Source organism: Peromyscus leucopus, chromosome 10, assembly GCF_004664715.2.
Source record: "Peromyscus leucopus breed LL Stock chromosome 10, UCI_PerLeu_2.1, whole genome shotgun sequence".
Classification (NCBI taxonomy): Eukaryota; Metazoa; Chordata; class Mammalia; order Rodentia; family Cricetidae; genus Peromyscus; species Peromyscus leucopus.
This window is the reverse complement of record NC_051071.1, coordinates 13,242,052-13,257,743: the sequence shown is the minus strand read 5'-3', so window position 1 is coordinate 13,257,743 and position 15,692 is coordinate 13,242,052. Positions and strand designations below refer to the sequence as shown.

At 40.7% G+C, this 15,692-nt stretch overlaps 1 protein-coding gene across 5 annotated transcripts in view; it reads left to right on the top strand.

The window, feature by feature from the left end:
* LOC114697940 (WD repeat containing planar cell polarity effector) overlaps nucleotides 1-3,310 on the top strand; it is a 302,933-nt gene extending 299,623 nt beyond the window's left edge. For 4 of the 5 annotated variants that reach the window (XM_028876333.2, XM_028876330.2, XM_028876331.2 and 1 more), the window contains one exon: nucleotides 3,109-3,310. In XM_028876333.2, coding sequence (XP_028732166.1) covers nucleotides 3,109-3,159 — 51 coding nt within the window. In that variant the 3' untranslated portion in view covers nucleotides 3,160-3,310. The remainder of the gene's footprint in view (nucleotides 1-3,108) is intronic. The other variant, XR_003735273.2, reaches the window with a different exon arrangement.
* The last annotated feature ends 12,382 nt before the right edge of the window (nucleotides 3,311-15,692 follow it).

Below are 15,692 nucleotides of genomic sequence, written 5' to 3'. Positions count from 1 at the left end.
AGAGAGCTGACCCTCAAGTTGTCCTCTTATCTCTGAAAGTGCATTATTTGTAACTTCTGGCTTGTGCCAGGTATGGTAGTGAACATCTGTAATCCTAGCACTTGGGAGTTAGAGGCAGGAGACACAGAAGTTTAAGACCAGCCTTGGCTACACAGTGAGTGAGTTTGAGGCCAGCAGGGACTACGGGTGGTTTCCTGCCACACAAACTTTCTTAAGGCCATATGGCTAGTTTGCTCACTGTCTTGCTGTTACAAACAAGTGTGAAATCACTTAGTGTTTCCCAAACAACTAACGTAGGTACAAGAAGGAGAATGCGTAAGTCTGACTAGATAATATCCCAGACCTAACACCTGTCCCAAACCATGCTTATCATTTTATCCTTGGGCTCCAGACTTGCTCCTCCTGGAAACTGGTGCTTGTTAAATCAAACACAATGAGAACCATTGGTAACACAGAGGAAATCTAACATAAATGACCAGATCATACAAGGAAAATTACTTCCTTAGGTGACAGTAGGTCCAAATCCAGCTGCAGCAAAGCAGCTCTTAACGTGCTGTTAAGTCTACTTAGCAAAATCTGAGTGCATGGAAGGGAAAGTGACGTGGTCTCCCCCACACTGGGTGACAGCCATAGTGCTTGGCAGGTGCTTAATCATACGTAGAAATCAGTTGAGAAACCCAGTACACTCTTCTGTTGCTGTAAATTACTGCAAGAAATAACATGCACTTTGATTCAGTCAAGGATTAGCAGTGTCAGTACACAATAAAGTTGAGGTCAGCCTCGCTGCAACTTCAGCTTCTGTAACCAAAAGGAAAGAAACAAAGGAAAACCACCAAGTCTCCAGTTTTTATGGGGGCGGGGGGGTGAGAGGGGGCTAAAACAACATCAACCTTAAGCCAAAAGTCCTCCTTCTCAGGGTGTTTCTAGAGTAAGAAGTAATAGTAAACACAGGAAGGGTCCCTGCCTAAGAACATCCATCACAGGGTTATTTAGAAAAAGAAATCAGAAACCATATAGATTTAATTTAAAAGGAGGAGTTAAGCAATAGTATGTAATAGAATAAAACTCAGACATTAAAATCAAAGATTATGTATCCAAATCCCAGCTGATGATATGGCTTAGTCCTAGAGTATTTCCCAAGCATTAACAAGACCCTGGGTTCAATCCCCAACATGGCATTATGTGTGTGTGTTTAAAATAATTTCATTTATTATACCATCTGTAGAAAAATACTGAAAGCAAATGTATGTTAACCATATATTTATATTTTCTAAATTGTATTTAATGAGTATTCCTTACTTTTAATAATGTGAAATGATCAAATATAAAATATCTTACTTTGTTAATCTTCAATATATCTGCCTAAGGTAAAACAGGTACCAATCAATGTCCCAAAGCAGTGGTTCTCAACCTGTGGGTTGCAACCCTTTAGGAGTTGAACAACCTCTTCACAGGATGGCCTAAGACCACTGAAAAGCACAGATATTTACATTATGACTCATAACAGAAGCAAATTACAGTTATGAAGTAGCAATGAAAATAATTTTATGGTTGGGAGTCACTACAACATGTATTAAAGGGCCATAGCATTGAGAACCACTGGCCTAAAGTAAAGTTTTTAAGAACCAGATGGATTTTAAAGCAAGAACTTCAGAAGAAGAAAAAAAATGTTTTTAAGGAAACCCTGGCATCACTGGAAGGAAAGAGAAGTAGATGGGGGAGGGGCCGGGGAATCAGGGAGAAAGGAAGAAAGGAGACAGAGAAAAGGGGAAGGGAAGGGAAGGATGGAAGGAACAGCTAAAGCACACAGAGCTTCTTAGGGAAGCAACCTGGCCTTCCAGGAGCCAAGTGTTAATGCGGAGTCTATGAAAAGCTTTCCTTAGTCGGAAGGACTTTAATATAGAACTTAAACGCTCCCATTCATGGTGCTCTTAGCAAATGCTAAGCAAACATTCCACCACTAAGCTGTACGACACCCGAAAACTATTTTTAAATATCTCTACCTCAAAAATTATTTTAAAATAAATGGTTTCCACCTGGGTTTTAAGAACAATTCTTCGATTATGGCAGGAGCTGGTGATCGCTCCAGTCCTACTCCCCCGACTTCTTGTTTTTGTCACTTCAATAGCAAGTAGCCTGTGACGTTTTACAAAAAATACTCCCACTGTTTATTTCCAAGAACGATTGCCCATCCTTATCTTACCTTCAAACACCTTTACTCTCAGAATTCTGTCATGAAACCTTGTTGCTCTGTAGCTAGTAAGGTTGGAGGAGAGTCATGAAAAGAAAACTAGTGGAAGAAAGATGAGATTCTCATGGTGTTTCTCTGTAGATTCATAAAACAAAAAGGGATATAACCTTTACAGTTTTATGGCCTATTACTTTAAAAGTCACAATTAAACAAACAGTTCAAATAAAGGCAAGATTTGGAAGGGACACATTAGGTCTGGGGAGATGGCTTGGTGGATAAAGTACTTGGCCAGCAAATGTGGTGATCCTCAGAAACAACAAAAAAAGCCAGGCGGGTGTGATGGTCACATATCATCTCACTACTTGGGAGGCAATGAGAGGGGTCCCAGGGGCAAGCTGGACAGCTTGCTAATACATTAGCCAGATTTGGCAAGCTGTGAGATCAGTGAGAGACCCTGCTTCAATAATGACAGTGGGGAACACTTGGGGAAAGCACCTGCTGCCAACTTCAGACCTCTTCATGCACATGAAGATGTGTGCACACCACATACACACACCCCACACACATACACCAGAGAGAACAAGAAGTGCATGTTCTAGGAACCTTGAAAGCACATTGAGGCAGAGTCACAAATGATGACTGTTGCTAGAGTCCACAGATGCTCCACAGCCTCACCCTGTTCTCTGCCACCACCCTTTTATGCCTCATGTGTTAGTTATGGATTGATTGTTATAAATAGCTATGAACATTGTAGTCACTGAGTAAGGTAAACAAGAAGGTCCATTTACATAAGCTCAGCACATTTTTATTTCATTTCACTGTTTTGAAATACTTGAAAATAATAAAGATATGAATGTTAAATTGGTGTTTTACTCTGTTTGAACATGGTTTAATTATTTTTATCTGTTTACTTGCAGGACACTGGAGATGTTGGTTCTCTCAGAATGGTTCATTTTGGTTTGGTGTAAATCACTAGAAACTCCATCATATCTTTTATATTGCCCTGATTCAATACAAATCTCCATGTATGGATTTTAATAGAAAGAAAGCTGGTACATGCAGCACAGCATAACAGTAGCAAAGTGACCCTAAATAAAAGTCCTCAACCACTTATTTTCATAATGTGTGTACTTCTTAAATGTCAGAAACTATACATCATTTGGAGCATCAGAGGTAGAACATTTAAGTCTTGTTTTCCCTCATCTTGTAAAATTTTCCTCCTATGGGGGCTGTTGTTGGATTTTCTTTTACTCTAGCCCCACATTGGGTGCTAAAATGTTGTTGGGTTTTGTTTTGTTGTTGTTGTTGTTGTTGTTGTTGTTGTTTTCTCTTTTCTCTTTTGTAGGTCCTACCACCCAGCTCCCAAATAAATCAAACTTGGAGGCTTATTCTTAATTATAAATGCCCAGCCTTAGTTTGACTTGTTTCTTTCCATCTTTACTTAACTTAAATTATCTCATCCACCTTTTGCCTCGGGGCTTTTTCCTTTTCTTACTTCTGTATATATTACTTTTACTCTTATTCTGAGGCTGGCTGTGTGGCTGTGTGGCTGGCCCCTAGTGTCCTCCTCTCCTTGTTCTCTTGCTCCTCCTTCTTCTCCCACATTTCTCACTCTGTTTATTCTCTCTGCCTGCCAGCCCCGCCTGTCCTTTCTCCTGCCTTGCCATTGGCTGTTCATCTCTTTATTAGACCATCAAGTGTTTTAGACAGGCAAAGTAACACAACTTCACAGAGTTAAACAAATGCAGCATAAAAGAATGCAACACATCTTTGTATCATTAAACAAATGTTCAACAGCATAAGCAAATGTAACACATCTTAAAATAATATTCTACAGCCGGGCGTGGTGGCGCACGCCTTTAATCCCAGCACTTGGGAGGCAGAGGCAGGCGGATCTTTGTGAGTTCGAGGCCAGCCTGGGCTACCAAGTGAGCTCCAGGAAAGGCGCAAAGCTACACAGAGAAACCCTGTCTCGAAAAAAACAAAAAAAAATAATAATAATATTCTACAACAGGGGGCTGTAGAGATGGCTCAGCAGTAAAGAGCACTTATTCTTGCAGAGGACCCAGATTCAATTCCCAGCACCCACATGGTGGCTCATGGCTGTCCATAACTCCAATTCCAGGGAATCTAGTGCCCTCTTCTGACCTGCACAGACATGTGGTGTGAGCCAAACACCCATAAATATATAATAAAATAAATCTTTACAAAAAAATTCTCCTGGTCTTATTTACATTACTAATTTATATTACTAATAAAATATGTGTAAAGCAAAAGTTCCTGTCAGACCTACTGAAACAGACATTTCTCCATCATGGATCCTTGCAATGTGGAACTGGTGGCCCTTGCCACAGCAAGCTGTCGTCTTCCCATGGAGGCTACGGCTTGTTCAGATTTGAGCTCCATGAGCTCAGGCCTCCTCAAAAACATTGCAAAGAGAGTGCAGGTGGTACCTAGCCCTTTCTTTCCACAGTGCCACATGGAAATATGGAAATGTGGCTCAGGGAATACATTGGGGGAGGGGGGGACACTGATACTCTGTCTCCTGTGGCTGTAATATGCTATCCTTTGTCTCTGACCCCAAGTCCCACCCATCTTCTCCCAGCACCTATAAAGTGACAGCACTGTAAGTTGTGAGCATGAAAGGCCCCTCCTTGTCCTCGACACCTGCCACTATCAGATGATACATAGTTTATAACCATAGATGTCTATGATAATATGAGTTAAACTCATCTTTCCAAGAACATGAGAGCAAGAAGGAGGTGAAAATTACATTTTTCAGTTTGCTACTGGCCTAAAAAGTTTTGAGTTCATAATCTTTGAGCCATCCTAATGACATGTTAGATTAAATTTTTTTTACTATTTCTATCCTTTCTCTTGCAGATAATAAAAGTTGACTAATTTTTTAAGTTTATTTGTATATTTTTTTATGTGCATCAGTGTTTTCCCTGCATGTATGTCTGTGTGAGGATGTTGTAACCCCTGGAACTGGAGTTACAGACATTTTTGAGCTGCCATGTGGGTGCTGGAAATTGAACGTGGGTCATCTGGAAGAGCAACCAGTGCTCTTAACCACTGATCCATCTCTACAGTCCCAAAGCTGACTAATTTTTAAAGAAAAGGTATGATTTTGCTAGGATGGCATCATTTCCTACAGGTACTCTAGCTGTCATTCCCACAACCTCAAGCCACATTCCTGGTGCACTATATCTTTTTGCTATCATTGACCACTATTTTCTGCAGCTATGTGAGAATGGCAGAAGTCAGTCCCCTCTCTAGTTTCTCTGTCAGGCACTTCAAACTCTATGCTAAAATGTGGTTGTGAATATGTGTGTTTATAGGTCTATGAATATTGTTCCTAGTGGTAAAGTTTGCCAGTTACCCACATGAACATTAAACAAAACTTAGTTTCCCATCTTCCCAACTGTTTCAGTTTCTTTTCTATTGCTATCATAAACACCATGATAGAAAGTAACTTGGGGAAGAAAGGGTTTATTTCAGCTTCTCAGGTCACACTCCATCACTCATCATCTGGTAAGGGCAGGAACTCCAGGAACTTACCTGGAGATAGGAATTAAGCAGAGGCCCTGGAGGAATGCTGCTCAGCCTTCTCTCTTATACAACTCAGGACCACCTGCTCAGGGATGGCATTGTACCCAGCAGGCCAGGCCTTTCCACATCAATCATTAATCAAGAAAATGCCCTAGTGACCTGCCGAAAGGCCATCACGGAGGTGTTTCTCAACTGAAGTTCCTCTTCTCAGATAACTCTAGCTTGTGTCAAGTTGACAAAAAACAAAACCAATCAAGACACCAACTTCACATGTCTCTGGAATAATTAACTCAAGCATAGTAAACTAAATTTAGTCACAGGAATCTAGTATGGGTGCTAGAGAGACGACTCAGTGACTGAGAGAACTTGCTGCTCTTGCAGACAACCTGAGTTTCATTCCTAGTTCACATCAATAAACTGAGTTGGGAATAAAAAATTCTAAATGTTGTTTGTTGTTTATTGAAAGACCAAGTAGCCAAAACTATGGTATTATACTTTCTTTTACTATGGTTTTAAATGTTAGTAAAGGAGTTAAAATTATACCAGTCTGGCATGTTGACTGAGTTAAAGGCATTTGGAAGGGAAAAGCAGTAGCAAAATTACAGTTATGAAGTAGCAACAAAAGTAATTTTATGGTTGGGGGTCATCACAACATGAGGAACTGTATTAAAGGGTCGCAGCATTCGAACAAAAAGAAGTAACCATACCCAAGAGGAGTGGAGAGTAAGAAATAATCAAACAGGGTTGAAATCAATAAAATAGAAACAAAGAGAACAATACAAAGAATCAATGAAACAAAGAGTTGGTTCTTTGAGAAAATCAACCAGATAAACCCTTATCCAAACTTATTTTTTAGTCAGGTGGAGAGAGAATATCCAAATTAACAAAATCAAAAATAAAAAGGGGGACTTAAAAATAGACACTGAGGAAATCCAGAGAATCATGAGGACATACTTTAAAAAACTGTACTTCACTAAATTGGAAAATCAAAGAGAAAGATAGTTTTCTTCATAGGTACCACTTACCAAAGTTAAATCAAGATCAGATAAACAATTTAAATAGACCTGTAGATGTAACCAACCATCATAAGTAAGAAACACAGAACCAATGCAAAGAAGAAAGCCAAGAGATCAGAGCTAAGAGCCTTACCGCCTGCTGCAGCTAGCCTCTTCAGCCAAGAGGCCTCTCCAAAAGAGACCTACTTCCTGTGTGTTTGTCTTTATATAGCCTTTCTGTTCTGCCTTCTTATTGGTTGTAAACTCAAACACATGACTGCCTCATCACTGCCTGTATGTATAGCTCTCCAGGTCTTCTATGGTATTGAGATTAAAGGCGTGTGTCTCCAATGCTGGCTGTATCCTTGACCACACAGAGATCTACCTAGCTCTTCTACCAAGTGCTGGAATTAAAGGCGTGCACCACGAACGCCCAGCTCTGCTATGGCTTGCTATTAGCTCTGACCCCCAAGCAACTTTATTAACATACAAATAAAATCACATTTCAGTACAAACAAAATACCACCATATAGACCTATAACTCCCAGTGAATTAGAAGCAGTCATTAAACTCTCCCAACCAAAAAAAAAAAAAAAAAAAAAAAAAAAAGCCCAGGGCCAGATGGTTTTAACACAGAACTCAATCAGACTTTCAAAGAAGAGTTAACACCAATACTCCTCATGTTATTCCACAAAAGAGAAACAGAAGAGACACGACCACATTTTATGAGACCACAGTCACCTGGATACCAAACCACATAAAGATCCAAGAACAAAGGAGAATTACAGACCAGTCTCCCTCATGAACACAAATGTAAAAATACTCAATAAAATACTTTAAAACTGAATTAAAGAACACATCCGAAAGATCATCCACCATAATCACGTAGGCTTTATGCTAGAGATGTAGGGATGATTTATTATATGAAATCAGTAAATGTAATCTACTATATAAACAAAGAAAATACATGATCACCTCATTAGATGCAGAAAAGACCTTAGACAAAGTCTAACACCCCTTCATGATAAAGTCCTAGAGAGATAGGAATAAACGAGACATACCTTAACATAATAAAGGCAATTTGTATCAAGCCAATAGCTAACATCAAATTAAGTGGAGAAAAACTCAAAGCAATTCCACTAAAATCAGGAACAAAACAAGCTTGTCCACTCACTCCATAATTTTAGCAACTCCACATCCAATAGAGGACTAATACCCAAAATATATGAAGAACTCAAGGAACCAGATATCAAAAAAACCAAATCCAATTAAAAATGGTGTATAGATCTAAACATTTCTCAATAGAGGAATCTCAAATGGCTGAGAAACGAGAAATGTTCAACAGCCTGAGCCACCAGGGAAATGCAATTCAAAACTACTTTGAGATTTCATCTTATACTTGTCACAATGGCTAAAATCAAAAATGCAAGTAATAGCTCATGCTGGTAAAGATGTGGAGCAAGGAGAACACTCCTCCATTGCTGGTGGGAGTGCAAACTTGTACGACACTATGGTAATCAATATGGCAGCTTCTCAGATAGTTGGAAATTGATCTACCTCAAGATCCAACTATACCATTCTTAGGATAGACCCAAAGGACTCTCCAGCCTACTACAAGGACACTTGCTCAAGCATTTTCATTGAAGCTTTATTCATAATAACCAGAAACTGGAAACAAACTAGGTGTTCATCAATAGAAGAATGGATAAAGTGTGGTATATTTACACAATAGACTGTTATTCAGCTGTTAAAAAAATGGCATCATGAAATTTGCAGGCAAATGGATGGAACTAGAAAAAAGTATCCCGAGTGAGGTAACGCAAACCTAGAAAGATTAATATGGTATGTGTTCACTTACAAGTGGATATTGGCAGTTAAGTAAATGATAGCCAAGATATAATCCATAGGTCTAGAGAGAGGTTAGGTAAAGAGGAGGAGTGGGGGTGGGGAGCGCATGCATGTCCCTGGGTGGGACACATAGAAGAGACTTTTGGGCAAACTAGAGGTGGGTGAGGATGAAAGGGAAGAGTCAGGTGAGGGGGGTGGGTAGAAGAGAGTGTGGGGAGAAGATGGTTGGAATTGGAGGGCTTTGGGAAAGGGAGTAGAAACAGTACAGTGGAAACTTCCTAGAATCTATGAAGGTGATCCTGATGATGACTCCTAGTAATGGGGCATATGGAGTCTCAACCAGCCATCTTGGATGCCAGGCAAAGCTTCCAGTGGCAGGTCTGGGTTGCAATCAATTGAGTTGTTGGCCAAGAGGGCCCTTTGGAAATCTCCAAGCAACCCAAGTTGTTGCTAAGACAAAGGGTTGCTCTCCACAAACTGACAGTGGGGGGCCTCATTGCTGTGGACAACACCAGCAGAACTCATTGACCAAGGTAAAGTTGAGCTGGTGTCTACATGGAGTACCCTGCAGGCTACTGAAAGAGAAATGTGGAAACCAACCCAGTCACAAAGCCTTTGACCTGCAGTCTGTTCTGAAAGGGTGGCACAGAACTTGTGGGAATAGCCAATATCTGATTTGACTTAAGGCCCACTCCACAAGAATGAACCTGTATTAGTTTGGGTTTCTATTGCTATGAAGAGACACCATGACCACAGCAACTCCTATAAAGAAAATATTTAATTGGGATGGTTCACTTAGAGTTTCAGTCAGGGACAAGAATATATCCTGATGTATTTCCTGTCTACATACCTCCCGCCTACATGTGATCAAGCACATCTGGTGCAGATGGGTCAAATAAACTTGTTTAGGGGAGTGAAAACACGAGGTTTGCTATCTCCCATAAACAACAGCCTCCAGCATTTCAGGAACTATCTGTCCTTGGGCCAGGGGCTTGCAGATCAGAGGCATTTTTGTTTCATGGATCTCTAAGGCATAATAATTAAAACTTAAAATGTAACTTTGGCTCTCACATCTGGTACCAACTTCTGTCTTTGTTTGGGTTTCTATTGCTGTGAGACACCGTGACCATTGCAACTCTTTAAAAGAAAAAAATTTAATTGGGGTGACTAACTTAGACTTTTAAAGGTTCAGTCCATTATCATCATGATGGGGAGCATGACAGCATGCAGGTAGATGTGGTACTGGAAGAATAGCTGAGAGTCCTACATCTTGCAGGCAACAGGAAGTCCACTGAGACACTGGGTGGTATCCTAAGTATAGGAAACCTCAAAGCCCACCCCCACAGTGACACACTTCCTCCAACAAGGCCGTACCCACTCCAACAAAGCTACCTCTCCTAATAGTTCTACTCCCTATGAGATTATGGGGGCCAATTACATTCAAACTATCACAGAACCCATACCCAATACTGCTTGGGTAACCAAGAACCAGAGACTAGATAGCCCAGAGACTAAGGGTAAAGCCAAACACTACTGGTCTTTAAAAAAAAAGTATCAATAAAATGACACCTAATGATATTCTGCTTTACCCATAGATCAGTGCCTTATCTAGTCATCATCAGAGAGGCTGCCTCTAGCAGCAGATGGGAACAGATGTGGAGACCCACAGCCAGACAGTACATGGAGGAAGAGTCTAAATAGGAGGTCTCTGCTGTGGATGTCTTTCTGTATGCTGTGAATATATGTTGCTCTAATTGGTTGATAAATAAAATGCTGATTGGCCAGTAGCCAGGCAGGAAGTGTAGGTGGGATAAGCAGACAAAAAGAATTCTGAGAAGAGAAAGGCCGAGTCAGCAGACGTCCAGGGAACAGCATCTAACGGCATACAGATAAAGCCATGGAATATGTGGCAACATATAGATTAGCAAAACTGGGCTGAATTTAATGTAAGAGCTAGTCAGTAGTTAGCCTGAGCTAATGGCCAAGCAGTTTTAATTAATATAAGCCTCTGTGTGTTTACTTGGGTCTGAGCAACTATGGATTGGGCAGGACACAGAAAAACTTCCAGCTACAAATGGTGCCCAACTGCTCCAGTTTCTACCTAAAACCTGAGAATACTTAATAAGCAATTCTAAACAGAGCCAAAAACAGGTTCCTGCTTCATGTCTGGTGCAGGCAGTGAGACGTCACAGCATGCGGGCTTAAGCTACTCTATGGCTAGTTCGTGGCATGCAGGCTTGACCTACGGCATGGCAGATTCCAAGCTGCATGCTGGATATAGTTTTTGCTAGTACAGAAAAAAAGATTTCTGGGCTACATGCTGCTTTGATAGAGGCATAGACCCACTGCCTCCCAGAGTCCAGCAGTGACCATGGTTCCCCCAAAGCTGCTGGTAATGTAGTTCTACCATGTTGGGAAGCTGAGGTGGGTGGAGCCAGCAGCCAAAGCTGCCATTTCAGTTCTAGTCATTCTACAGTTTAAAGCAATAGATTCACAATAAGGCAGATTTAGATAAAATAAGACTTTAAATGGTTTACAGTGTGTGTAAAAATGTACTTGGGCTTGAAAGAAAGAAGAAAAGAAGGATAGACAGTTAAATAAAGAAATAGTTTTAAAAATAAAGTCTTTAAAGAGACAGCAAAGGTAGTATAAAATAAGTCACGTGAAGATGGATATTACACAGAGAATCTGCACTGTGTTGTCTTTGGGTTTTTTTACTGCAGAAAGACATTTGATTGTAAAGGCTACTCAGTTAAACCAATACATATATTTTAAAGGTATCTTGACTTCAAAATTTGGATGTAAGGATATTTTGCTTTGGAAAGGAGGTTCTGCTTTTGTTTCCACAGGAAGCAAGAGGCTATGGATTTGTTCCAGATTAAGCTACATCAGGTTTGACCAGCCAAGAACCCCTGAAAGGTCTCCGATGACACCATGACCCAGATGAACCAACATGCAAAAAGGTTTCAAGGCAACTAACTTCTCAGGGATAAATTCTGTGGTCTCCATATGTAGTAACACTCTTTCAGCATTTCTGTTCCACATTAAGGCCTTGCTTTGACTTGGAGTAAGTTCTTTGACAGCATATTGTGTGATGAAATAGCCTAACTGAGGCGCTGGAATTGTGAAATGCCCTGTGAATTTGCCAATCCCTAGGTGGAACCAGATATCTTTTGATAGAAAGGGCAGTGGCTGCCAGGGGCTCCACTCCAGGTGCTGCTCCAGCCTCCTCTAATCAGGTCTAAATTGAACTGCTGTGGACGGAGTGGTGTCTGCTCAGGTGGGGAGGGGTTCACTGAACTGTCTTAACAATTCAAAGCAACAAGAGCAAAACCTCACCAACACCCTGAATTTGTTTCATGAATCTTGCTTGGTGTCTAATGAGAAATCTATGTGTGTGCCCCAAATTTGAAGATACTGGCAATTGTGTAGATACATTCCTTGTTCCAGCCAGCTTTTGTCCACCTTGGAAGTATGTTTGTGATGGTCACTTGGGAAGGCAGGGGAAGAGCCAGTGATATAACACTTCTGTTCTTAGTAGTTACAGTTGAACTTTGCAGTAGTACTTGACCCTTAACGGGGTCACTGCTATGTTCCCTTCCACCTAGTGAAATAGTCTGGCAGTTGCCTACTTCCATGTCATTAGAAATGGTTCAGACAAATACTCTGTATTGGCAGCTGAGACTGCATGATGGCAGTGCCTGGGTTTGTCTGGAATGAGTCGCTTTGTCAAATGCAGTTGAGACAGGAGTGAAACATAGTGAGGGAAGCCCTCCTAGCTTGAGAATAGGTCTTGCATGAATGAGTGAATGGGTGCAGCAGAGCAGGAAGTGAGAGGTGCAGGTCAGTGTTTCCTGACCAGACTGCATGCCATTCTGGGCAGTAATGTTGGCGTGATCTGAGCCAGCCAGGAGCATGTTGGGTGATTAGAAGTTTGAGATTCTTGGTCAAACTGAAGACTTATTTGGGCACCAGAAACCTTAACAAGTAATCTCTCACCTTGAGCCACACACTTTGCTTCAAGTATGCTTTACTCCCCACCCACCATCCACCCCAAATCCGTTTGGGGTTAGGGTTTGAGAAGTGAACGTAGACACGTGAAGAGGTTTGTTTAATGGCATATGTACTGGAACACTGAAGACCTGCAGCAGATGCAAATTCCAAATCTTGTTACAATTTTTTAAGATTGTGAAATTATCAAAATGCACATGAATCAAGTTTTAATACACTGTCTGGGTGGAGGAAGCTGTCCATTGCACCATTTCTTTCTTTGGGTTCTCAGGCATGGTTTGGCAGTGTAAGAACTCTGTAACATTAACATTAACATTGAATAAAAAGTAAATCTATGAATGGGTGTGTGGATGTCTTTCTGTATGCTGTGAATATGTTGCTCTGATTGGTTGATAAATAAACTGCTGATTGGCCAGTAGCCAGGCAGGAAGTATAGACAGGGTAAACAGACAAAAAGAATTTTGGGAAGAGGAAGGCTTAATCCTTTAGCTACAGATCTCCATCAAATATCTCTCTTCAGAGCTCAAGAAATCTTACGGAAGGGGAGGTGACAAGAATGTACGAGCCAGAGATGGTAGCAGACACCAGGAGAAGAAGGCCCTCTCAATCAATTAAGCAAGATGCATATGAATTCACAGAGATTGAAGCAGCAAGCACAGAGCCTACATGGGTCTGCACCAGCTCCTCCCATATATATTATAGCTATTAGCTTAGTGGTTTTATGGGACTCTTTAGTGATAATGAGTGGGTCTCTGACTCTTATGCCTGCTCTTGGGACACTTTTCCTCCTGTTGGGTTGCCATATTCAACTTTGATATGATAGTTTTTGCTTCATCTTACTATATATTATTTTGTCATGTCTGGTTACTGTCTCCTAGAAGCCTGTTTGTTTTCTAATGAGAGACAGAAAAGGGAGTGGATCTGGAGGGGAGGGGAGTTGGAGGAACTGGCAGGCACAGGGGGAGGGAAACTAGAATCAAGATTATTAGATGAGAAAATAATCTGTTTTCAATAAAAGCAAAAAATACTTTTCAGGTCCATCTATTTTCTTGAAAATTTCATGTCTTTAAAGCTGAATAAAACTGTTTTTTAAAAAATCCTGCATCCCAGCAGTGGTGGCACACTCCTTTAATCCCAGCACTCGGGAGGCAGAGGCAGGCAGATCTGAAGCACGATTTTAAATTAGTCTTAACAATAAAAACCCGGAGTCAGATATCAAGAGTGAAAGCTGAAAGATCAAAGAAGAAGAGCAGCCACTAGAAACTTCTGACTTCTGTGAATCCTTGGACCAAATGGGGGAAATCCTGACTCTGAATCCTTAGACCAAATGGGATGGCAAGATTCTGTCACCACTCGCCTTATATTCCTGTCTCCACCTCCCTAGTGCTGGAATTAAAGGTGTGAGCCTCCCATGTGCTGGGATAAAAGACTTGAGCCTCTCATGTGCTGGTATTAAAGGCATGCACCACCACCACCTGGCTCTGTTTCTCTTTTAGACTAGTTCATCTCATGTAGCCCAGGGTGGCCTTCCTGATCTTCCTGCTTCCTCCTCCCAAATACAGGGATTAAAGGTGTGTGCCACCACTGCCTGGCCTTTATAGTTAACTAACGGCTAGCTCTGCCCTCTGATCTCCAGGCAAAATTTATTTGTCAGAATACAAACAAAATATCATACAACATAGATCTCTGTGAGTTTGAGGTCAGCCTGGTCTACAGAGCTAGTACCAAGACAGCCAGAGCTACACAGAGAAACCCTTCTCCAAAAACAAACAAGCAAACAAAACAAAACAAGTTGGCAAGATAGATTGGACCATTGTATACTATTCCTAGAAATGTAAAGTAGTGCAATCACTTGAAAACAGCATGATAGTTCCTCAAAAACTTCCAGTAGAATTACTGTGTGAGCCATCATTACCGCTGTCTATGCATGCCCAAGAGAACTCAAAGGAAGAACTCAAATAGGTATCTACACTTCCATGTCAAAAGCAGTATTATTCATAACAGCAAAAAGGTAGACATACCCAAATGTCCACCAACAGATGAATGGATAAATAAAATGTGGTGTATACACACACACATTGGGATGTTCAGCTTCAAATGAAGGCAGTTCCGACATATGCTACAACACAGATGGATGGACGTTGAAGACGTGGTGCTAAGGGAAATACACCAGTCACAAAAAGACAAGCATATCATTTCATTGAAAGGAGGTATCAAGAGGAGTCAAATCTGTAGACATGGGAAGTAGCTCTGTAGTTGTCATGGTTGAAGGGACAGGAGAACCAGAACCTATTTGTTAAGTGCATATAGAGATTTGGTGCTTCATGATTAGAACATTCTAGAGGTTGATTTCATAACCTACTGAATCACACACTTAGAATGAATGAAGACGATAAATTGTATATTATATTTAATTTATCACATTTTAAAATATGTAATTGTAATGATGATTTTGAAGGCTCTGAAATAGATTCATTGAGATCTACTCTGTCTTGAAGTAACTCCAAAAAAATAAGAGCAAGATTTTGCTAAGGCTACTTTTACACTTTAACAACTTAGAATTATAACCTGAGTTTTATAATTATCAATTTGCATTTTTAAAATTTATGGAGCCAGACAGTGGTGGTGCACCCCTTTAACCCCAGCACTTAGAAGGCAGAGGCAAGTGGATCTCAGAGTTCAAGGTCAGCCTGGTCTACAGAGTGAGTTCCAGAACAGCCAGGGATATACAGAGAAATCATATCTTGAAAAAAAACAAAAAACAAACAAACAAAAATCATGGAAGAATTGCAGAAAGAATTAATGAGAAAATACCTGTAACTATATCAAGATTGCAAAATGCAAAGCTAATGAAAGTCAACCAGTTTCCTCTGTTCCAACACAAACAGAGTCTGAACTTAAGAACACAATCCTTAATGTTGGGGACGTGGTTCAGTGGTGCTTGCCTAGCATGTACAAGGTCTTAGTCAATCCTCAATGACACACACATGGACACAAACAAAAACTCCCCAAAATAAAATGCTTACATGTAAGCCTAGCAAATCAGTAAGATCTAGCCACTGAAAAGTGTAAGATTCTGATCAAAGAACCAAATA